This window comes from Myotis yumanensis, unplaced genomic scaffold (assembly GCF_028538775.1).
Source record: "Myotis yumanensis isolate MYYU_CA2020_CCGP unplaced genomic scaffold, mMyoYum1.0.hap1 SCAF_5, whole genome shotgun sequence".
In the NCBI taxonomy this organism is placed as follows: Eukaryota; Metazoa; Chordata; class Mammalia; order Chiroptera; family Vespertilionidae; genus Myotis; species Myotis yumanensis.
Window position 1 is genome coordinate 83118300 of NW_027223756.1, and position 23598 is coordinate 83141897.

At 50.8% G+C, this 23598-nt stretch overlaps 1 protein-coding gene across 4 annotated transcripts in view; it reads left to right on the forward strand.

Moving 5' to 3' along the window:
• PDE4A (phosphodiesterase 4A) overlaps positions 1-23598 on the forward strand; it is a 46135-nt gene that overhangs the window by 18343 nt on the left and 4194 nt on the right. For 3 of the 4 annotated variants that reach the window (XM_070416014.1, XM_070416015.1, XM_070416016.1), the window contains exons 2-14: positions 11123-11314; positions 12138-12174; positions 12342-12412; positions 13198-13247; positions 13420-13532; positions 16931-17024; positions 18730-18947; positions 20615-20713; positions 20829-20993; positions 21176-21275; positions 21375-21529; positions 21746-21868; positions 22389-22571. In XM_070416014.1, coding sequence (XP_070272115.1) covers positions 11123-11314; positions 12138-12174; positions 12342-12412; positions 13198-13247; positions 13420-13532; positions 16931-17024; positions 18730-18947; positions 20615-20713; positions 20829-20993; positions 21176-21275; positions 21375-21529; positions 21746-21868; positions 22389-22571 — 1600 coding nt within the window. Of the gene's footprint in view, positions 1-11122; positions 11315-12137; positions 12175-12341; positions 12413-13197; positions 13248-13419; positions 13533-14990; positions 15449-16930; positions 17025-18729; positions 18948-20614; positions 20714-20828; positions 20994-21175; positions 21276-21374; positions 21530-21745; positions 21869-22388; positions 22572-23598 lie in introns of those variants that run through there. The other variant, XM_070416017.1, reaches the window with a different exon arrangement.

A 23598-nucleotide genomic window follows, 5' to 3' on the forward strand; every position in this document is an offset into this window, starting at 1 on the left:
TACAATAAGTTTTTAAAACAGGAAGTGCACCTCCTCAACTTTTTTTTTGTCATTTTTCAAGATTGTTTTGGTTATTCAGGGTTTCTTGAGAATTCATAAGAATTCTAGAAGGACTTTTTTATTTCTACAAAGAATGTTGTTGGAATTTTGATAGGAATTCCATTGAATCTATAGATCACTTTGGGTAATATTGACATCTTAACCTTAAAGATTCCAATCCACGAATATGGGATGTCTTTCCATTTATTTTTGTCTTCTTAATTTATTTCAGCAACATTTTCTACTTTTCAGTGTAGAAGGCTTTTGTCTCCTTTGTTAAGTTTATTCCTAAGTATCTTAACTCATTTTGATACTACTGTAAATGGAATTTTTTTTCAATATCCTTTTTGGGTTCTTCATTGTTAGTGTATAGAAAAGCAATTGATTTTTTAAAAATGTTTTTATTAATTTTTAGAGAGAGAGGAAAGGAAATGGGGGGGGGAGAGAAATCGATATGAGAGAGAAACATGGATCAGTTACCTTCCACACGCACCCTGACCAGGGATCAAACCCAAAACCTGGGCATGTATCCTAACTGGGCATCAAACTGGTGACCTTCCAGTGCACGGGATAATTTATTTGGAACTCATCCAAGTTATTTGGGGTATCAGAACTAAATGAGGAAACTGCTGTTTCTTTTTCACTCTCACGGAACACTTTTGACACCAAATGTGTGTAGGTTCCCCCACCATCACCACCACCACCACTATACACACCAACCAATATTCCCCAGTTCTATGCAGACACCAACTGGGCGAACTGCAGTTTAGTTCAATTCTGACAGTTAACTGGAGTTAGTGCAGATCCCACAGATGAAGGGCTCAGTCCCACAGGAATGCCCCCACTGCAGACATCAGTCTCAAGTCCAGGTTGTCACCTGTGCTTCTGACTGACTGGCTATAAATCAGAGGTTTCCACACCCTCCTCCTCAGGTTAGGAAATTTGCTAGTATGGCTCATAGAACTCAGGAAAACAGCTTACTTACTAGGTCACTGGGTTTGTTTTTTTTTTTTTTAATGTTTTTATTGATTTTTAGAGAGAGAGGGAGGGAGGGAGAGAAACATTGACTGGCTGCCTCCTGCACACCCCCTACTGGGAATCGAGCTCAAAGCTTAGTTATGTGCCCTGACTGGGAATTGAACGGTGACCTCTTAGTTCATGGGTTGACACTCAACCATTGAGCTACACTGACCGGGCAGGTTACTGGTTTATTATAAACAATACAACTCAGGAGCAACCAGAGAGAAGAGATGTATAGGGAAAGGTATGGTAGAGGAACATGGAGCTTCCATGCTCTCTCCGGGTGTGTCACCCTCCCATTGTCTCCATCTGTTCACCAACCCACAAGCTCTCCAAACCCTGTCATGTAGAGATTTTGAAGTTGGTTTCATTGTGTAGTCATGACCAATTAAGTCAGCGGTTCTCAACCTGTGGGTCGCGACCCCTTTGGGGGTCAAATGACCCTTTCACAGGGGTCGCCTAAGACCATCGGAAAACACATATACAATTACATATTGTTTTTGTAATTAATCACTATGCTTTAATTATGTTCGATTTGTAACAATGAAAATACATCCTGCATATCAGATATTTACATGACGATTCATAACAGTAGCAAAATTACAGTTATGAAGTAGCAACAAAAATAATTTTATGGTTGGGGGTCACCACAACATGAGGAACTGTATTAACGGGTCGCGGCCTTAGGAAGGTTGAGAACCACTGAATTAAGTCATCAGCCAATCCATTGATGATTAACTCAACCCCTCTCCCTTCCATGGGGCTCCAGGAGTGGGGCTGAAAGTTACAACCTTCTAATCACATGGTGGCCTCTCCGAGCAAGCAACCCCCATCCTGAGGCTAGCTGGGAGCCCTTAGCAGGCAGTCATCTCAGTAGCTTACAACAACACATTTTTCACTGCTAAGATTCTAAGGGTTCCGTTTTCTCCACATCCTCATCAGCAATTGTTGTTTGATTTATGATAGCGATTCTGACAAGTGTGCAGTGCGATCTCATTGTGGTTTTAATTTGCATTTCCTTGATGACTAGTGACGTTGAGCATCTTTTCATAGGTCTACTGGCCATCTGTATGTCCTCTTTGGAGAAGTGTCTATTCAGGTCCTCTGCCCATTTTAAAATTGGATTGTTTGGGGGATTTTGGTGTTACGTTGTTTAAGTTCTCTATATATTTTGGATATTAACCCCTTATCAGATGTATCATGGGTGAATATTTTCTCTGGCCTGGTAGGTTGTGTTTTCGTTTTGTTCATGGTTTCCTTTGCTGTGCAAAAACTTTTCAGTTTGATTTAGTTCCATTTGTTTATTTTTTTATTTTGTTTCTCTTGACCAAGGAGATAAATTTAAAAAATTACTAAGAGCAAAGTCAAAGAGTTTGCTGCCTATGTTTTCTTCTAGGAGTTTTATGGTTTTGAGTCTTAAAATTAAGTCTTTCATCCACTTTGAGTTTATTCTCATATATGGTGCAAGAAAGTAGTCTAGCTTCTTTTATTTTTTTGTATGTATCTGTACAGTTTTTCCAACATCATGTATTGAAGAGACTGTATTTACCCCATTGTATATTCTTGCCTCCTTTGTCAGAGATTAACTCACCATATAGGCAGTTTATTTCTTGGCTATCTGTTCTGTTCCATTGATCTGTGCGTCTGTTTTTATGCCAGTACCATGCTGTTTTAATGACTAGAGCCTTGTAGTATAGTTTGATATTAGGTAGAATGATACCTCCAACTTGGTTCTTCCTTATTAAGATTGCTATGGCTATTAGGGGTCTTTTGTGTTTCCATATAGATTTTAAGATTATTTGTTCTAGTTCTGTGAAAAATGTAATTGGTATTTTGATAGAAATTGCTTTGAATCTCTAGATTGCTTTGGGTAGTATGGGCATTTTAACAATGTTAATTCTTTCTCTCCTAGAGTACCGTATATGCTTCCATTTATTTGTATCTTCTTCAATGTCTTATAATTTTCTGAGTACAGGTCTTTTACTTCCTTGGTTTCATTTATTCCTAGGTATTTTTTATGTAATTGAAAATAGGATTTTTTTCCTTAGTGTATCTTTCTGATAGTTTGTTATTGATGCACAAAAATGCAACTGACTTTGGATATTAATTTTTGTAACCTGCTACTTTACTGAATTTATTTGTCAGCTCTAATAGTTTTTCAGTGTAATCTTTAGGGTCCTCTCTATACAGTATCATGTCATTTGCAAATAATGACAGATTTACTTCTTCCTTTCCAATTTCCTTCTATTTCTTTTTCTTGTCTGATTGCTGTGACTAGGACTTCCTACATTATGTTGAATAAAAGTGGTGATAATGGACATCTGTGTCTTGTTCTTGATCTTAAGGAAAAACACTTTTAGCTTTTCACCATTGAGTATGATGTTAGCTGTAAGTTTGTCATGTGTGGTCTTTATTATGTTGAGGTATGTTCTTCTATTCCCACTTTGCTGAGAGTTTTTATCATAAATGGATGCTGGATTTTATAAAATGCTTTTTCTGTATCTATTGAAATGATCATATGATTTTTATCCTTAATTTTGTTTATGTGGTTGTATCATGTTAATTTGCATGTATTGAACTATCCTTGCATCGAAGAATAAATCCCACTCGATCATGGTATACGATCTTTTGAATGTATTGCTGAATTGGGTTTGCACATATTTTGTTGAGACTATTTGCATCTATGTTCATCAGGGATATTGGCCTATACTTTTTCTTTTTTGTAATGCCTCATTTTGAAATCGAGGTAATGCTGGCCTTGTACTAGTATACTGAGCTTGGGAGCCTTCTCACCTCTTGAATTTTTTTTTTTTTAAATATATTTTATTGATTTTTTACAGAGAGGAAGGGAGAGAGATAGAGAGTCAGAAACATCGATGAGAGAGAAACATCGATCAGCTGCCTCCTGCACACCTCCAACTGGGGATGTGCCCGCAACCCAGGTACATGCCCTTGACCGGAATCGAACCCGGGACCTTTCAGTCCGCAGGCCGACGCTCAATCCACTGAGCCAAACCGGTTTCGGCTCCTCTTGAATTTTTTGGAATAGTTTGAGAAGGATGTTTGAATGTTGGGTAAAATTTACCTGTGAAACCATTACTCTTAGGACTTTTATTTGTTGGGAGTTTTTTATTTTTTTATTGCTGATCTGATTTTAGTAGTTATCAGTCTGTTCAGATTTTTTTGTTTTCTCTTGACTCAGTCTTGGAAAATTGTATGTTTCTTTTTAAATATATATATATATATATATATATATATATATATATATTGATTTCAGAGGGAGAGAGACATAGAAACACCAATGTTGAGAGAATATTGATAAGCTGCCTCCTGCATACCCCCTACTGGGCACCAAGCCCACAAACTGGGCATGTGCCCTGACCAGGAACCCAGGCAGTAACCTCCTGGTTCATAAGTTGATGTTCAACCACTGGGCCACACCCACCAGGCAGATTATATGTTTCTAAACATTTATCCATTTCTTCCAGATTTTCCAATTTGTTGGCATATAATTGTTCATAGTATTTCCTTCTTGTAAACCTTTGTATTTCTGTGGCATCAATGGTCATTTCTCCCCTTTCGTTTCTGATTTTATTTATTTGGGTCCTCCTTTTTTTCTTGATGAGTCTGGTTAAAGGCTTATCATTCTGTTTATCTTTTCAAAGGACCAGCTGTTGTTTGATTGATCTTTTGTGGGTTTTTTTTTTTACACTTTATTTTGTTTAGTTCCACTCTGATCTTTATTATTTCCTTCTTTCTATTCACTTTGGACTTTGTCCTTCATTTTTGAGTTTCTTTTGGTTGAAAGGTTAGATTGTGTATTTGGTATTTTTCTTACTTCTTGAGGTAGACCTGTAATACTCTTAGGACTTTTTTCGCTGTGTTTCATAGATTATTGGACCATTGTGTGTGTTTTTAAAAATATATATTTTCATTGATCTCAGAGAGGAAGGGAGAGGGAGAGAGAGACAGAAACATCAATGATGAGAGAGAATCACTGATTGGCTGCCTCCTGCAAATCCCACCCCCACCCACCCAGGGATCAAGCCTGCAACAGGGATATGTGCCCTGATGGGGAATCAAACCACAACCTCCAGTTCATAGGTCAAGGCTCAACCACTGAGCCTCACCAACCAGGCCATTGGGCCATTGTGTTTTTATTTTCATTTGTCTCAAGGTTTCTTTGATTTCTTCCTTGATCTCATTGTTATCCCCTTCATGGTTTAATAGCACATTATTTAGCCTCCATGAGCTTGTGTTTTTCTGTGTTGTTTTTTCTTGTAACTGATTTCTAGTTTCATACCTTGTGGTCAGAGAAGATGCTTGATATGACTTCAGTCTTCCTAAATTTATTGAGACTGTGACCCAACATGTGGTCTGTCCTGGACAATGTTCCATGTATGCTTGAAAAGAATGTATATTGTGCTGCTTTGTGATAAAATGCTGTAGAAATATCCATTAAATCCATCTGGTCTAAAGGGTCATTAAGGACACAGTTGCCTTGTTGATTTTCTGTCCGGATAATCTATCCATTGATGTCAATGGGGTGTTAAAGTCTCCACAATTACTGTATTTGATCTCTCCTTTTGTATTCATCAATATTTACTTTATTCTACATTTGGTGTGTAAATGTTTAGAAGGGTAACATCCTAGTGTTGGATTGATCCCTTTATCATTATGAAATGTCCTTCTTTGCCCGGCTGGCATGACTCCGTGGTTGAATGCTGATCTATGGACCAGGAGGTTACAGTTCGATTCCTGGTCAGGGCGCATGCCTGGGTTGTGGGCTTGGTCTCCAGTGGGGGGCGTGCAGGAGGCAGCCTGTCAGTGATTCTCATCATTGCTGTTTCTATCTCTCTCTCCCTCTCCCTTCCTCTCTGAAATCAATAAAAATATTTTTTAAAAAAATGTCCTTCTTTGTCTCTTGTTATAGCCTTTGTTTTAAAGTCTATTTTGTCTGGTTTACATATTGCTACCCCAGCATCTTTTTTGTTTCCATTTTCATGTAGTATCTTTTTCCATCCCTTTGCTTTCAGTCTGTGTGTGTCTTTTGATCTGAAGTGGGTCTCTTATAGACAGTGGGTGTTGTTTAGGTCTTGTTTTTTTTATCCATTCAGCTACTCTATGTCTTTAGACTGGAGCATTTAATCCATTTACATTTAAGTGATTATTGATAGGTACGTGGTTATTGCTATTTTATTATTCATATTTATATTCTTTCCCCCTTTTTCTTCTTAAAGAAGTACCTTTAACATTTCTTCTAGTACTGATTTGGTAGTGATAACTCCTTTACCTTTTTCTTGTGTGGGAAGCTCTTTATCCCCTATTTCAATTCTAAAGGATAGCCTTTATGGATAGAGTAGTCTTGGCTGTAGGTCCTTGCTTTTCATCACTTTGAATATTGTGTGGTAATCCCTTCTTGCCTGCAAAGTTTCTGTTGAGAAATCAGCTGACAGTCTTTTCTTTTTTCACTTTTAAAATTTATTTATTTTAGTGAGAGAGAGGCAGAGAAAGAAACAGCGATTCATTGTCCCACTTATTTATGCATGCATTTGTTGATTCTTGTATGTGCCCTGACCAGGGATTGAACCTGCAACCTTGGTGTATGGGGAGGATGCTCTAATCAACTGAGCTACCCAGCCAGGGCTCAGCTGAGAGTCTTATGAGAGCTCCCCTGTAGGTAACTGTCTTTCTCTTGCTGCTTTTAAGATTCTATCTTTGTCTTTAAACTTTGGCACTTTGATTGTTATGTATCTTGTTATGGGCCTCTTTGAGTTTATTTTGTTTGAGACTCTCTGAGCTTCCTAGACTTATATGTCTATTTCCTTCGCCAAGTTAGGGAAGTTTTAAGCTATAATTTCTTCAAACAGGTTTTCAATTCCTTGCTCTCTTTTCTCCTCCTGGTACCCTGGTGATGTGAATGTTGAAATGGTTGATGTTGTCCCAGAGGTCTCTTAAACTGTCCTCATTTTTAAAAATTCTGTTTTCTTTTTGATGTTTCAGTTGGGTGTTTTTCTCTACTTTGTCTTCCAAATCGCTGATTCAATCCTCTTCTTCATGTAACCTGCTATTTGATTCCTTCTAGTGTACTTTTCATTCTTGACTGGTTCTTTTTTATGGTGTCTATGACCTTATTTATGCTATTTATACTATCTCTTTGCTGAAGTTCTCACTTAGTTCATCTATTTTTCCTCTAAGTTCATTGAGCATCCTGATAGCCAGTGTTTTCAACTCTGTATCTAGTAGCTTAGTGGCCTCCATTTCATTCTTTTTCTGGAATTTTCTCCTGTTCTTTCCTTTGAGGCATGTTTCTTTGTCTCCTCATTTTGGCTGCCTCTCTGTGTTGTTTCTATGTATTAGGTAGATTTTCTATGTCTCCCAGTCTTGGCAAGGCGGCCTTATGTAATAGGTGACCTGTAGGGCCCAGTGGAGCAGTCTGCCTGGTCACCTGAGCTGGGTGCTCTAGGAGTGTCCTTGTGTGGGGTGAGTGTGCCCTCCTGTTATAGTTGAGTAGGCATGTCTGAGTAGGGTTGTCTGAGTAGGGTTGACCCTCAGGCTGACTGGCCACAACCACAGAGCAGGATTCACCCCAAAAGGGCTCTGGTGCTTGCTGAGACTACCCTTTGGGGGTGCCTTTCGTGGAGATAATCAGGGGTGCTCTGTTGTGGTCTGGAGGCAGCCACTGAGTGAGTTGGTGCTGGGGCCTCTTTGGAGGGCCTCCGGTGCAACCCAGGGTCAGCGGCTGCCTCGGCCTGGCCCCCGGCCACCCGGCAGGAGCTACCAAGATGTCCGAGGTTGGGAGCTGCCTCTGTTGGTCTGGGAGGTGCTTGGGAGGGGTCACGGGAGGGGTCACACTACAAACTGATGCCAGCTACCACCAGTGCCGGCCCGGGTGCTCAGCAGGAGGCACAGGGCAAGCTGAGGCCAGCTGCCACCTGCCAGGGGCCTCTGGACCTTTGAGAGTTTTTAGGAAAGTCTGTAGCACAGGCCAAAGCTGGCTGCCTGGAAAAACAGCCCTTGAAAGTGGCTCGGGTGATGTGCTGAAGTGTGCTTTTTAAAATGTTTGAATTTTGGCCCTAACTGGTTTGGCTCAGTGGATAGAGGGTCGGCCTGCAGACTGAAGGGTCCCAGGTTCGATTCCAGTCAAGGGCATGTACCTTGGTTGCGGGCACATCCCCAGTGGGGGGTGTGCAGGAGGCAGCTGATCGATGTTTCTAACTGTCTATCCCTCTCCCTTCCTCTCTCTAAAAAATCAATAAAATATTTTTTTAAAAAGTTTGAATTTTGTACTTTAATATTTCAGGTTTCTTTACTAAAATTGGAATATCTGATTACTCAGGGCTCCAGCCCCACTCTGCTTTTTGTGTTGATTGTCTGGCCCTTTTGAACATTTTGTTTATTATTATTTTTTAAAAAATATATTTTTATTGATTTCAGAGAGGAAAGGAGAGGGCGAGATAGAAACATCAATGATGAGAGAGAATCATTGATCGGCTGCCTCCTGCACGCCCCCTACTGGGGATTGAGTCTGCGACCCGGGCATGTGCCCTGACCGGGAATCGAACCGGGGACCCTTCAGTCCACAGGCCGACACTCTGTCCACTGAGCCAAAACAGCTAGGGCTGAACATTCTATTTAATGATAATAATATGCTCTGATGGGATCAGGTGGGCAGAGGGCAGCAGCTAACATTTTGGTCTGAGGAGTCACAAGACTTCTGGTTTCGAATTCTGACCCCATCATGGTCTTGCTGTGTGACTCAGAGCTAATCATTCTCCTCTCTGAACCTGGTTTTCATCTGTAAGAGGGAATCAGTGAATTCCCTCTCCACTCTCCGCACCGCACAAGTAGCCTAGAAAAAAGGCTCCATATATGGTTGCCGTTGTCCGGTTCTAAGAGATTTCAGGCTTGATTCTTAGCAGAGGGACTATTCAAATAATAATCTTACGCTGGCTTGCAGTAGGTAGGGCCGGAAAATGGAGGGCCCCGTTTCCTCCCCCTCCTCCTCTGAACCCCCCGAGCATAGCATGAAGTCTGCCCACTAGCCTAAGCCCCTCACTTTAGCAGTGGAGTAAGTGACCAGAGGTCAGAGGCCTTCCCAAAGCCACAGCGCATGTTGCAGGCACACAGCTCCCATTCTCATACTCAGTTCTCCGTATCGCCTGCCTTGCTGAGGCCACTCCCCAAGTGGCCTATGTGGGGCTGACAGACTTGGAATTGCCAATGTTTTTTGAACTCTGTGCCAGGCATGGTTCTGAGCGTTTTACCTGTGTTAATGCTGGTCACCCGGATGACCCGAGGGACGTGGTGGTTTTGATCATCGTGTGGACAGGGAAACTGAAATTCAGTCACTTTCTTCAAGTTATACAGCTGGGAAGTGGCATGGCCAGCGTCCCCCTGCCTCATCCTGAGGGTCTCGGTCTTGCCAGTGCCCCAGGCCGGCGTCCCCGTGCCTCCCTTCCCTGTAGCCGTGTCTCTGTCCTGGTCTGCATCTCCATTCCAGCCATCCCAGCTTCCTTGCTGGCCTTCAAACAAAAACGGAATCCTGCCCCAGGTCTTTGCACTTGCTGTTCCCTCACCCTGGAGTGCTTCCTCCTGACCCATGGTCTTCCTTCCTTCTTGTCTTTCTGGCCCTGCTCAGATGTCACCTTGTCGGGCTGGCCTGCTTCAGCCACAACAGCTAAAATCAGCTCTCCAGTAACTTGCTGTCATCCACCTACTTTTAATTCTCTGTAGGCCACAATCCAGTCCATGGGTTCACGTATTCATTCATTCATTCATTCATTCATTTATACATTTTGTTATCCATTCAGTAAACATTGACTGGGCATTCATTAAGTTCCAGGCCATGTTCTTGGCCCAAGGGGTACAGCAGTAAACAAAGCAGACAAAAATCCCTGATCTGCAGTACTTACTTCTAGAAGACAACGCAAACAGTAAAGAAGCAAAATATAGATTATGTCCAATAAGTAGTATTTTAAAAAATATATTTTTATTGATTTCAGAGAGGAAAGGTTAGGGGGAGAGAGAGAGAGAGAGAGAGAATCATTGATTGGCTTTGGCTGCCTCCCGCACACCCCACACTGGGGACTGAGCCCGCAGCCTGGGCATGTACCCTGACCGGGAATTGGACTGTGACCTCTTGGTTCATAGGCTGATGCTCAACCACTGAGCCATGCCAGCCGGGCAGTAGTATGCTTTTAAGAAAGGGAAATATGAAATATCATGACAGCGGTTGGTGAGGGGAGGCCTTCCTGAGGAGTCGACTTTTGAGCTGAGGCCTGAAGGAGGTGAAAGGAGAGCCACTGGGGATCTGGGCAGGATAAACAGCCGGTGCAAAGGCCCTGAGGCAGGAATGTGTATGGAATGTTTAGGGAACAGCGAGGAGGCCACTGTGGCTGGAGCACAATGAGTGACGGGTGGAGTGGGAGGTCCCAGGCAGGGCCTGGTGGGCTGCAGCGAGGACTCTGGCTTTTCCTCTGAGTGAGCTGGGAGCCATTGAAGGTTCTGAGCAGAGGAGGGATATGGCCTGACTCAAGTGTTTACAGGCTCCCTCTGGCTGCTGAGGGGGAAACAGACCGAGGGGCAAAGACAGGAGCCAGGGACCAGGGCAGAGGAGAATGCACTGGTCCAGGCAAGTGATGAGGGGGGCTGGCCACAGACGGGCTGAGAAGTGGGCCAATTCTGCATAGATTTGAGTGGTGAGGCTGATTTGAGGTACAGTGGGAAAAGCAGGGTCAATGAGAACCCCATAACTTGGCATGTGCATTGTTGCTAGGCCAACGTGTTGAAAGTCCAGCCCTCCCATGTCATCCCCGTGAAGCACAGGTCATGGTCTGTCTTGGTCACTAATGTACCACAGCGCCTGGCTCACAGAGGCTCTCAGTACTGTTGATCCCTGCGATTCTTTGTCTGCCATCTCTTTTGGGGTGTCTCTCTCTTAGTGTCCTCTATCTGTCCCTCATTCTGCCAGGAATTCCCTTGCCCCTCCCCTCCCCCCGTTCCTCTTAACCTCCCCAAAGCCATCTCAGCCCCCTGACCCCGGTTCCTGCCGCCCCTGCAGCTTCGAGGCGGAGAATGGGCCTACACCGTCCCCCGGCCGCAGCCCGCTGGACTCGCAGGCGAGCCCGGGCCTGGTGCTGCACGCCGGGGCGGCCACCAGCCAGCGCCGCGAGTCTTTCCTCTACCGCTCCGACAGCGACTATGACATGTCGCCCAAGACCATGTCCCGGAACTCATCGGTCACCAGCGAGGCGTGAGCACTCCCTAACCCCACCTGCCAGCTATTCCAGGCCTGGCCCTTTCACAGGCTGCCCTTCCCAGCAAGGAGGGGGCCCGCTGCCCAAGCCCCCAGGGGAGGGTAAACACCCCCCTTCCCCCTGTCAGAGGCTCAGTCCCTTATAGCTTGTCCATCCAGTGAGTGCCCACCCTACCTCTGCCCCCCACCCCACCCCTCCCTCAGTTCAAGCCCCTACCCTTGTTCATACAGTCCCCACCTACCCAACTTGCCCATTGGCTGCTGGGGCCAGGCCCCACCTCAGCCTGTGTCTGTAGCAAGGAGGGAAGACCCCCCAGTTGAGCGCCCCCTGCTTCCTCCCACTACTGCTGAGCAGCCTCTCCTCCCCTCTGCCAGCCTTTCCTAAGCCAGCTTCCCTCATCATTGCCACCTACGGAGGTGTGAGCACCCCCAGACCTGCTCACCCCCCTCCCCTCTCATTGGATCCTCCAGCCCTGCCCTACCCATCAAGGTACCCATTTCACACACACACCCCCAGGCCCCTTTCTGCCCTACTCCCCTCCCCACCCACTGCTCTCACCTGCCCCCACACACCTGAGCCCTTCTCCCCGACCACCGTTTCCTTCAGGACTGGCCCCTGCAGCGTGTTCACTCTTGTGAGGTGTGAGTGCCCTCTCCCCCCGCCCTAAGGAGCCCCCTCCCTGCCCACCAGCCTCCCTGGGCCCGGCCCCCACGGAGTGTCCCCCAGGAGAGTTGCTTCTCTGGCGCCCCGCCCCCTCCACTCCCAGGTCCTTTGGGTCCCACTGTGCGGACCCCTGACCTACCCTGTCCTGGATTACAGGTATGCTGAGGACCTCATCGTGACGCCATTTGCCCAGGTGAGACCCCGCCCCCAAGGAGGGAAAGGACCCCAAACCTCCCCCACACGTGGGGACAGGGCCCAGTCCCCTCTCCTCACTGCCCCCAAGGAGGGAAAGGATCCCAACCTCCCCCACACGTGGGGACAGGGCCCAGTCCCCTCTCCTCACTGCCGTCCCGATCCCAGGTGCTGGCCAGTCTCCGGAGTGTCCGCAGCAACTTCTCACTCCTGACCAACGTGCCCATTCCCAGCAACAAGTAAGTTGAGCTGGGCCCCAACAGCCATGATCGTGAGCTAAGCACAGCTGGGTCCACGCTGGGTTCTGCCTTGTGACCTCAGGCAGGCACTTGATCTGTCTGTTCAGGTAACAGCTCCCTCTGAGCCAGTCAACTCTTGCCATTCAAATGCCTAAGACACAGAAACCTTTATACATAAAGACCGAGGGTCCCAGATACAGGGTGGTGAGACCACAGGCGGCCAGCCACCCCGGCCTCGGGGCCACTCCTGCCCTTACGCTAACTTGCTGGACAGATAGGATCCTGTGGTGTATCTGTTTCCCCTTCATAAAATAAGAATTTAATAGCTGCCCCACGAGATGGCTGCTGTGAGGAGTCCAGAAGATGATATATGGAAAGTGCTAAAACATTGCCCAGCACATAGTAAGTGCTCACTGAATAGGAGTACTTCTTCTTTTGGGTCAGGGGTATGGCTGAGAGCTGCTGGTCCCTCTGGGAGGTCTGGGGGCCAGGGGTGGGGGGGTGCCAGGGCGGCATGGAAGGAAGCAGGAACTTTGGAGACACAAGACCTGACCCTACTGCTGATCAGCCATGTAGTCTCCAGGAAGCTGGTTCACCTCCTTGAACCTCAGTTTCCCTGTCTGTAAAATGGGTTCTTGTGGGTTCTGTGAGAGGCTGCAGAGTACATGGCAGCGTGCCTGGGACACACTGAGCGCTCAGCAAAAGGAGTATCGGCACCACTCATGGAGGGGAGGGCAGGGATCTGGAGGGGCCCAGGCTGGCACTGGAGCCCCATTTCTTTGCAGACGATCCCCACTGAGTGGCCCAACCCCAGTCTGCAAGGCCACACTGTCAGGTAAGCCCAGGGGTAGTGGAAAAGGGCCCCTCTTTCTGCCCCAGTGGGGTCCCTCGCCCAGGGTAGCTGATTCATCCCCTTTCCCAATACCCCACTCACCTGGCCACCGGCCGGGGCCTCTGAGGGCCTGCCTGTGGATCCTCCCGTCACCACCCTGCTGCCCCTTCTCCAGAGGAGACATGTCAGCAGTTGGCCCGCGAGACGTTGGAGGAGCTGGACTGGTGTCTGGAGCAGCTAGAGACCATGCAGACCTACCGCTCAGTCAGCGAGATGGCGTCGCACAAGGTGTGTGGACCTCGGCTGGCCGGCAGGGCGGGGCCCGTCCCTGGGTGGGGCTGTGGGTTGGGGCTATTCCTAGGCAGAGCCTCTGGGGCGGGGCTAACAACAGGGTGGTCCCAGTGGGCAGGGCCAATCTGTGGCTAGGGCTATAGGGTGGGAGCACAGCTTCTATAGATCTTTACTTCTCCCAGGACCTAGGGAGCCTGGTGTGTGTGTGTGTGTGTGTGTGTGTGTGTGTGTGTACACACATCTGTCCATACACAATCATGTTTCTTGGGGCGGGGTGGTGTGCTTATATCATCTATGGGTAAGTACCTGTGGCTGTGAGTCTGTGTAGCTGTCCATTTGTTGGCTACACATTAGCAGTGTGGGTTGGGGGTGTGTTCCAAGAGACGGCCCGGAGTGGAGAACAGATGTGTACCTATGGGTGGTGTGGGTGTGCACAGGCGGTTATGCAGGGTTGTGCGTGGGTCTGTGCCGGGGGCATGTGTATGTCTACAGGTGTGAGTTGGTCCACATTTGTGGTGTGTGTCTCCATGTGTTTGTGACTCTCCGTGTGTGCTTGCACACGTATGCGTGTGCTTGCAGGGCTGCAGGGGAGGGTGCAAGGCTCCCATGGACAGCTGTGCAGACCGTGCCCTGCACAACTCCAGGGTCACCGTTCAGAAAGTAGGCCGAGTGTCTGGTGCTTCCTGGAGTGTGCGGCTCAGTGGCAGCCCCTGTGGGAGGAAGCAGCTCAGGAAACGAGTGTGCAGGTGGGGGTGTCTGTTGGGGGCAGTGCATACGCCTGTGGGTGGAGATCTGTCTGGGAACATATCAGTCTGAGGGTGGTTGTGTCCCTGAGGGTGCGTTGAGCATCTGAGCATGTGACTGTATCTCTGAATGTGAATCTGTGAGTGTGTGTGTGTGTGTGTGTGTGTGTGTGTGCTCCCTTATGGATTTGTCAGGGTGTGTTTGTGTCTAAGGGCACATGGGTATAGTCTGAAAGTGTCTGTGGGTGTGTTGAGTGTGTGTTTATAAGTGTGTCCCGTATCTGAGTGTCTGTCCCTTGGCGTGTGTCTCCATGTCTGGGTGTGGGTCTGTGTTCTTGGAAGGGGCGTGTCTGAAGGCATTTGTATCTCTATTACTCAGCTATCTACCTACAGAGGTGTTACCCGTCAGAGTTGTGACTGTGTGTGTGTGTGTGCGTGTGGTCAGGGTAGCACTAAAAGCATCTGGATATCTGTGAGGGCTCAGTGTGCCCAGTGTCTGGCTGTGTTAGTGTGGAAGGTGTGTCCGTGAGTGTTCGTATGTCCGTGAGTGTGGGGAGAGTCTGGGTGTGTGTCTTTGTCTCTGGGTGTGTCCCTGGAGGAGGCATGTCCTCATGGGGGTGTGTGCTGCCCTGCCTATCCTGGCAGCCCCACTTGGGCCTGGCCGAGGTCTGTGGGCTCTGATGCCCCTTTAACGCCCCCCCCCCCACCCCCGGCACCAGCTGACATCACATGCAGCCTGCCAGTGCTGCAGTGAGCACGCACACACAGGCGCACAAACGGAGCCCAGAGCCTCTGAAGCTGCCTCCTGGGACCCTCGCCCTGCCCCTCCATGGGCAGGGGTCCCTGGCCACCTCCGACCACGGCTGTGGGGGGGCCCGCAGAGGCCAGGGGCCGGCAGACCATGTAACCAGGGCTGCCACCGGGAGCGCGGAGGGGAAGGGAGCCCCCAGCCCTGCTGGGCCGGCCCAGGCCCCTCCGCGGCTCCCCCTTCCACTGCCCACCTGCCCAGCACCCCACCCCCACCCCACACTGTGGCTGTGAACCCCAGGACGCCCCAAGCTCTGCCTCTGTGCGCGGCAGCCCTGAGCGGGGCTAGACTCCAAGATGCCCTTGGTGGATTTCTTCTGCGAGACCTGCTCCAAGCCATGGCTGGTGGGCTGGTGGGACCAGGTAGGGGACCTCGGGGTGGTGAATGGGCAGGAGACCCCCTGACCTCTGACCCATCAACCTGTGGTCTGAACTTGTGTGTTCAGTTGTGCACGTGTGCGGCCTGGAAATGAATGCTTATGACTGTGTCTCTGTGTGTGGCCCAGGGCTGGGTGTAGACGGTGGGTGGCTGGGGGTGTGGATCTCTCTAGGTGTGGCTGTCAGTACACACATGTGTGTCCGCAGTGGTGTGGGGCCACCTAACTATATGCTTGTTTGCCTGGGGCATGGTGTGGCCCTGTCTGAGATCATAGGGCTCCGATTGTATTGTGTGTTGGACATGTTTGTGAGTCCAGAACTACATGATTTTTCTGGGGCATGTGACCTCGAGTGTCAGTGACCACCTTGTTGTCCATGCCCCTTGATTTACGTGTCTGCGGCTGTGTGAACTGTGTAACAGAAATCTGTGTGCAGTTTGTGATTTTGTGGGTCCATCTTGCGTGTGCGTGTGCGGGTGCGTGTGTGTCTCTCTCTTTCTTTATGTGCCCAGGGTCTCTGGGCAGCACTGGGCGGAGGAAGTGCCCGTCCAGGGTGGGCACTTAGGCCTACCCTCCTGCCCAGTGTCCCTCTTGCATCTCTGGATACTGCCGGCTTCTGCTTTTGGGGTGCTTTGGCAGCTGGGGGGCGGGGAGCTGGTGCCCTTTCTCCTCCTTGCACAATGTCACCGCAGATGCTGTGTGAAGTAGCATGGGGGCACCAGGAGAGGCCCCCAAGCCCAGTGCCGGGCGTATTACATTCATCTGTGCATCTGTCCGCCTCCTGGAGCCAGGGAAGAGGGGGCAATGATGGGGAAACCCCTCTGCTGGGAGACCGAATAGGGCTTCCTAAGCTCACCATTCTCCCCTGCTCCAGACAAACCTCTCTTCGCCCAGAACTTGGGAACTGTGTCCCCTCCTTCCCAACTGGGCTGAGTGCCGGAGGCCAGGACTCCCGGGGAGTGGGGTCCCCGTCTGGGGATACAGGGGCCAGGAGTAGCTCTGGGAAGGCAAGGGTTAAGGGGCCTGCAGCCTACCCCGCCTTTCCCCCAAGCCCAGAAACTGGTTGGAAGGGGAGTTGCTAAGGAGACTCCCATCTCCATGGCAATGGGATTCTCCTGATACCTCATTGGCTCCCTGTTAGGAGCCCCTCCCTTCCACAGGTGCCCCTCTGGCTCCTCCTTGGGGGGAGAGGGAGAGAGTATGGACAGGGGAGCCCCACTTTCTCAGGCAAGGACAGATATGCCCAGTCTCCCCAAGCCTGGGGACTCCCCAAGCCTGGGGACTCCCATCGGGAGCTGGAGGAGAGGAAGGGCTGACCCCTCCCCTCTGGCAGCTTGCTGGGGGCTCTGTTGGCTGAACAGAGAAGTAGGAGGGACTCATGGAGTCTTCAGAAGTTTCTTGGGCGAGGCTGACTTCCCCCCTTTTCCTCGACTCCATCCTTCCTTCCTTCTTGCCTCCTTCACCTTAGTTCAAGAGGATGCTAAACCGGGAGCTCACACACCTGTCAGAGATGAGCAGGTCAGGAAACCAGGTCTCTGAGTACATCTCCTCCACGTTCCTGGGTGAGTGAAGGCAGCCCGCGCAGGGGTGCACACCTGGGCTGGAGGGCCCCCCCAGACCTCGGGTCCTGTTGCCCACCTTTGCCCAAGGTGGACTCTGACTCAACTCTCCAAAGGTCAAAGCCACCATGGTCAAGAGTTCCCATACTCATGATGCCCCCAAATCCAGTGGGACCCTAACTTCTGTAGAACACCACATTTCAACGTCTCTCCCAACGGAAAAGCTCTCCCACACTCAGGGGAACCCCCATGGAACTCTGAAACTCATGACCCCAAGAAACCCCCAAACTCAAATAGGATTCCTAAACTTGATAATGCCTCCAGGCTGAGCCCTGGCCGGGTGGCTCAGTGGGTTGGAGTGTGGTCCTGATGCGCCACCGGGTTTGTGGGCTCGATCCCTACTTGGGCACCTGCTGGAGCCAACGAACGAACGATGAATGCGGGGCTTGGCAAGTCTATGTTCCTCTCGCTCTCTCTTTCCCTCTCAGTCTTCATCTCTCTCTTCAACCAATACTTGTTTAAAAAAAAAGATAAGAAAATGCCTCCAGGCTGAAAAGCCCACAAAAGTCGATAGAATCTGCAAACTTGGAGTCCCCCAAATTAAGAAGAGCCCCCCCAATTCAAGAGAGATGTCTAAACTCAGTAGGGCTCTCAAATGTAAGGAAACTTCTGCCCTGAAGAATCCACAAACAACCTCCAAACTTTAAATAAAAAACCTTCAAGCTGAAAAGTCTCCCACATTCAATAGTATCCCCAAACTTTAGATAATCGAACTCAACAGACTTCTAAAGCTTAAGAACCGGAAGAGATTTCCCCAAACTGAGGAGCATTTCCTCTCAGTGGCACCCTAATGCAGAGTACCCCACCTTTATCGGAACCCTCAAGCTCCTGGGTATCTCCAGTTCACCCCACCCTCTGAACTCAAGAGCCCAAGCTGAGAATATTCCTCACAAATGCAGGATTTCACCCTCACAATTTATCACCAGAGGTTCTCAAAGTCAGGAGATGTCTACCCCACCCCAAGTTTAAGAGAAGGTTCTGATTTTCAAATGCTCCCACCAGTGGGGATGTGGCTGTGCCAAGTTCTGAGATCCAGCCAATGGGAGCATGGCAGGCAAATGACCCCCTGTAGGGCCCTGTCATTGACTGGGGGGGGGGGGGGTGAGGGGGGGGTGGGGAGCAGGTCACAATGGGTGGCCCTCACTGGGCTCTGGAGGCCCTTGAAAGCTCAGGAAAAAGGCTCCAGGGCCTACCTGCCAGGCAGACTGGTGTTACCCTGTAGGGCTGGGGGTCCATGGAGCCAAAAACCACCCTTCTCTCCCTCCTCCCAGCACTGGCCACCCCCACCAGTACTCTCTGTCACCATGGAGTTGTCTTCCCAGCCACCTCCAATCAGGGCAGGCAGCCTCTCTAACATCCCCACCCCACTTCCTGACTTCCATGCCACCCCCCTGCCAAACCTTGCGATTGGACTGGGGCCACTTCCCAGCTCCTGGCAGGCCCCAAAGTCCCCACCCCAGCCCACCAACTTCCCAGAAAAATTCCGACCTCCCCTCTGGTTTCCAGCTATGAGTAACCAACAGCATGACACCCAGAAGGGGTCTTCCGTCCTGTGCAAAACTTCCCAAAGCTAATGGGATGGGGGCTGAGGGCCAGATGAGGGGATCTCTGAGGGGGACCCATGCTTGCTCTCCTCCATCTTCTACAGACAAGCAGAATGAAGTGGAGATCCCATCGCCCATGATGAGGGATGGAGAAAGGGCACCTCGGTCGAGACCCTCCCAGCAGCCCCCACCCCCGGAGCCACAGTTCCAGCCTATGTCTCAGATCACGGGCGTGAAGAAGATGACGCACAGCAGCAGCCTGACGGACGCCAGCATACCCCGCTTTGGGGTGAAGACAGACCAAGAGGAGCTCCTGGCCCAAGTGGGTGGGGGCCCAGCAGGGGCTGGGCTGGAGAGGGGTAGGGTTTCCTGGGGAAGGACTGGGTGTTTGTTGGGTGAGTCTGGGATGCGGATTGGGGTGGACGGGTCCCCAGAGCGTTCCCATGAAACCTTTCGTAAACCCACATGGTGTAAAATGAAGCCGTTAGCGTTAATTCATGTGTCTTTGTTTGGTTTACTAGAGGCCCAGTGCACGAATTCATGCAAGGGTTAGGTCCGGCAGGTCCGCCCCGATCGGGGGTGGGACCAGCCAGGGGGAGGGGCCTCGGGCGATTGGCTGGCCTGCCCTGCCCCCTGGTTGAACTCCCAGTCGAGGGGACAATTTGCATATTGGCCTTTTATTATATAGGATGATCAAAACACTTCATTACATCCAGCTTTACATGAAGTGTAACACCCTTACAAGCTCTCTTAGGCTCTTCTGACACTTAGGACACATCTCGCTAATGGTTGCACAAAATGAACTGAGGTAAAGCACAGGTGCTCACAGGCACAGTTCACAGCTCTGGTGCCTGGATGCCCAGGTGCCCGGGCGGTCCTGGGAAGGACTTTGGCAGGGCCGCTCGCTGCTCAGGGTGCTGCCGCCTGTGTAACCGCTGCTGCAAAACAAACGCTAAGCACTGGTTTCTGTTTTGGCTTTTCACCTTTTTTTGTAAAGGCAAAAATCCTCTTTGGATTTCTTTCGGTGAGCAGGAACAGGTCCTAATGTAGGTCTGTCATAAAAGGCAGGGGCATAACATGAACTTTCTGAGACTCTTGGGAGCAGGAGCAAAAGGAGCTAAGCAAGGAGGTGGTCTCCATTGGAGCCTGGCCTCAGCTGGGTCTCACGGGGAGCTGTGAGCAGCACCGCAGAGGGGAGCCCACCTTGAGGGGAGCGCGCCGGCCTCTGTAGCCCTGTGTCATCACTGGCTGGGGGCTGCCCCGGGGGGGATGCATCATCCCCTCCATGTAGCTCCTGTGGGGGCAAAAGCAGTTTTCTGGAGAATGGGGCAGCGTGAGCCTTAGAAGCAACAGTCCCAGCAGCGAGGAGGTGGGCCAGTGGCCGGTGAAGGGGATTTGGGCAGAACCCCAGCAGTGTGGACTGCAGGCCAGACCTGGGTTTGGCGTCTGACTCTTCCGAGAGACCTTGAGCCGAGGGGCCCTCGCCTTGGTTTGTACAGTAGACGTGCTGCTCTCTCAGTGGCTCACGCCGCCGACATTTATTGTAGCCCTCTGTGAGCTGACCCTGGCCCGTGCTGCCTTGGGTCCCCCCCCCCCGTGTTTAGAGCATGCGCTGTGCTGGGCCCCCTGCTGGGCCCCCACCCTCTTAAGCTGGCACTGTTCTGAATCCTGGGAAGACGTGGAAAATTAGCCCATGTTTCCTTCCTCCTGGCCCCCATGAGCAGTTTAGCTCGAGGCTACAGGGTCTTGGGTAAGTCACATCCCTTCTCTGCCCCTGTCAAATGAGACCAAGCGCCTAGTGCAGTGTCTGGCAGATGATAATCACTCCAGAAACAGCCGCTGTGGTTGCTTTGCTGTTTCTCCGCCCAGTGGGCCCTGGGCTGTAAATTCGATACTACTGACCATGCCACCCACGGGTCAGCAATGGAGGCGCTACCTCCAGACCTAAGCCCTCACAGGCTCCTGATGTCTGGCCTCCATCTCCTCCAGGAGCTGGAGGACCTGAACAAGTGGGGCCTGAACATCTTCCACGTGTCAGATTATGCCAGGGGCCGCTCCCTCAGCTGCATCATGTACACCATATTCCAGGTAGGGGGGGGGCGGGGGGCTGAGTGGGGCCGGGCGAGGGGCAGTGTGAGGGAGGGGCTCAGGGCGGGGAGCTAAGGGCTAGTGGGGGTCGCCGCCTCTCCCTACCTGTCCTCAGGAACGGGACCTCCTGAAGAAGTTCCACATCCCGGTGGACACGATGGTGACATATATGCTGACTCTGGAGGACCACTACCACCAGGACGTGGCCTACCACAACAGCCTGCACGCCGCCGACGTGCTCCAGTCCACCCACGTGCTGCTGGCCACACCTGCGCTGGACGTGAGCTCCGCCCGCCTCACCCCGCCTCCCTCACCCCCCTCTCTGACTGCCCGTCTCTGACTCTGGGCCTCTGACCTCCGTCTCTCTCTGACCCCGTTCCTCTCTCTGATCCTTCTCTCCTTCTCTCTGAGCCCCCATCTTTCTAACCCTGTGTCTCTCTGACTCCCTCTCTCTGCCTCCAGGCTGTATTCACAGACCTGGAGATCCTCGCAGCCCTCTTCGCGGCTGCCATACACGACGTGGACCACCCCGGGGTCTCCAACCAGTTCCTCATCAACACCAGTGAGTGGCCCTCCACGGGGGGGGGGGCTGTTGGAGTGGAGGTGGGCGGGCCCACCTGTGGGCGCTGTCTTCCCCTGACCTCCCGCCCCGCCTGGGCAGATTCGGAGCTGGCGCTCATGTACAATGACGAGTCGGTGCTGGAGAACCACCACCTGGCCGTGGGTTTCAAGCTGCTGCAGCAGGACAACTGTGACATCTTCCAGAACCTCAGCAAACGCCAGCGGCAGAGCCTGCGCAAGATGGTCATCGACATGGTGGGCGGGGCGGGGGCAGGCCAGGAAAGGTCGGCTTGGAGGGGTGGCACCGTGGGAAGGTCTGAGTTTGAGACCGAAAGGCCCCTGGGCGGGGGGAGTCTTTTGGCGGGACCTGTGGGGACAGGTCGTGCCCAGTGAAAACTTGAGAAGCTCCGGCCCGCACAGCGGCCTGGTGGGGAGATCCAGTGGCCCCTGTGACGGCCCCCTTGTCCGCAGGTGCTGGCCACCGACATGTCCAAGCACATGACCCTCCTAGCTGACCTGAAGACCATGGTAGAAACCAAGAAAGTGACCAGCTCAGGGGTCCTTCTGCTGGACAACTACTCCGACCGCATCCAGGTGCCCCCTTCACACATCATATGAGAAGACTGGTCCCCTCCCCTCCCCTCCACCCTTCAGACCTGGGTTGCTCTCCAGCTCTCTTCCTGCCCATCTTCCTGTCTGTTTTTCTCTCTCCCTTCCCATCTTCCCCTTCCAATCTCCACCTCCCTTCCCATCTCCCCCCACTTCCTACCATCTCCCCCAATTCTTCCTTCCCTTCATCAACCCCTCCCTGCCCCTCCCTTCCCCCCATCTTCTCCTCTCCCCCACCTTCCCCTCCCCTCTCCCCCATTTCCCCTGCCTCTCTCCATCTCCCCCACACTTCCCTCCCTCCATTTTCCTCCTTCCCTCTGCCCTTTCCTCCATTAACCCCTTCTTATCTCCTCCCTCCTTCCCCCACTCATCTTCCTCTTTATTGCTCTGTCTCTCTGCATCTTCCCCTTACCCACTCTCCCCACAAGGGGGGAAGGTAAGGAAGCCTGACGCCTCCCACTGGGACAGGAGGAGCATGGCCTCTGAAGGTCCCGTGCCCGTGCAGGTCCTGAGGAACATGGTGCACTGTGCGGACCTCAGCAACCCCACCAAGCCGCTGGACCTGTACCGCCAGTGGACAGACCGCATCATGGCCGAGTTCTTCCAGCAGGGCGACCGCGAGCGGGAGCGTGGCATGGAGATCAGCCCCATGTGCGACAAGCACACAGCCTCGGTGGAGAAGTCTCAGGTACAGTGCAGGGCACCAGCCTCCCCCCCATCCGCCTAGAGCTTCAGGCCTAGAAGGTCCTGACCTGCTCCTCCACAACTTCAAGTCTTTGTTCTTTCGATGTTTGTTTGTTTTTTAATATGTATTTGTACTGATTTCAGAGAGAGAAACATCAATGATGAGAGAGATTCATTGATCTGCTGCAAACCCCACACTAGGGATCCAGCCAGCAACCAGAGCCAGGAATTGAACCATGACCTCCTGATTCGTAGGTCAACGCCCAACCACGGAGCCATGCTGGCAGGGCATTCTTTTCTATCTTGATGGGAAATACGCAGCATTTTCTCCTCCACAGAACAACCAAACTGAGCCTCTGGCACACACATCCTCAGACAGTTCTAACTCATTTGCAGCAACTGCTATAGGATCAGTAATACTTAGCTGGCCCTTCGTTACAGGCCTTATGCTGATTCAACCTGTTTCTGATATCCTAACTTGGCCAGTGATACGGTCCCCGACTTTTAGAGGATTTTGAAATGAGATGCATTGACTTGTCTACATGTGCTGATTAATTTAACAAGAGGGACAGGCATGCCCTCTCATAAAAACTCAGCACTGCCAAAACCGGTTTGGCTCAGTGGATAGAGCATCGGCCTGCGGACTGAAAGGTCCCGGGTTCGATTCCGGTCAAGGGCATGTACCTGGGTTGCGGGCACATCTCCCATGGGAGATGTGCAGGAGGCAGCTGGTCGATGTTTCTCTCCCATCGATGTTTCTAACTATCTATCTCTCTCCCTTCCTCTCTGTAAAAAATCAATAAAATATATTTAAAAAAAACAACAACAACAAAAAAACTCAGCACTTAAGTGTGAATGTAAGAGGTTCTCGCCCTCCCCACATCTAGTCTCCTCCCAGTGAGACCCACCTTTTCCAGTTCAGTGTGTGTGCCCTTCTAGGCCAGGATTACCCGCCTTGGCTGTGTTGGCAGTGGGGCCAGATCATTCTCTGTGGTGGGGCGTCCTGTGCATCTTATGGTGTTGAGCAGCGC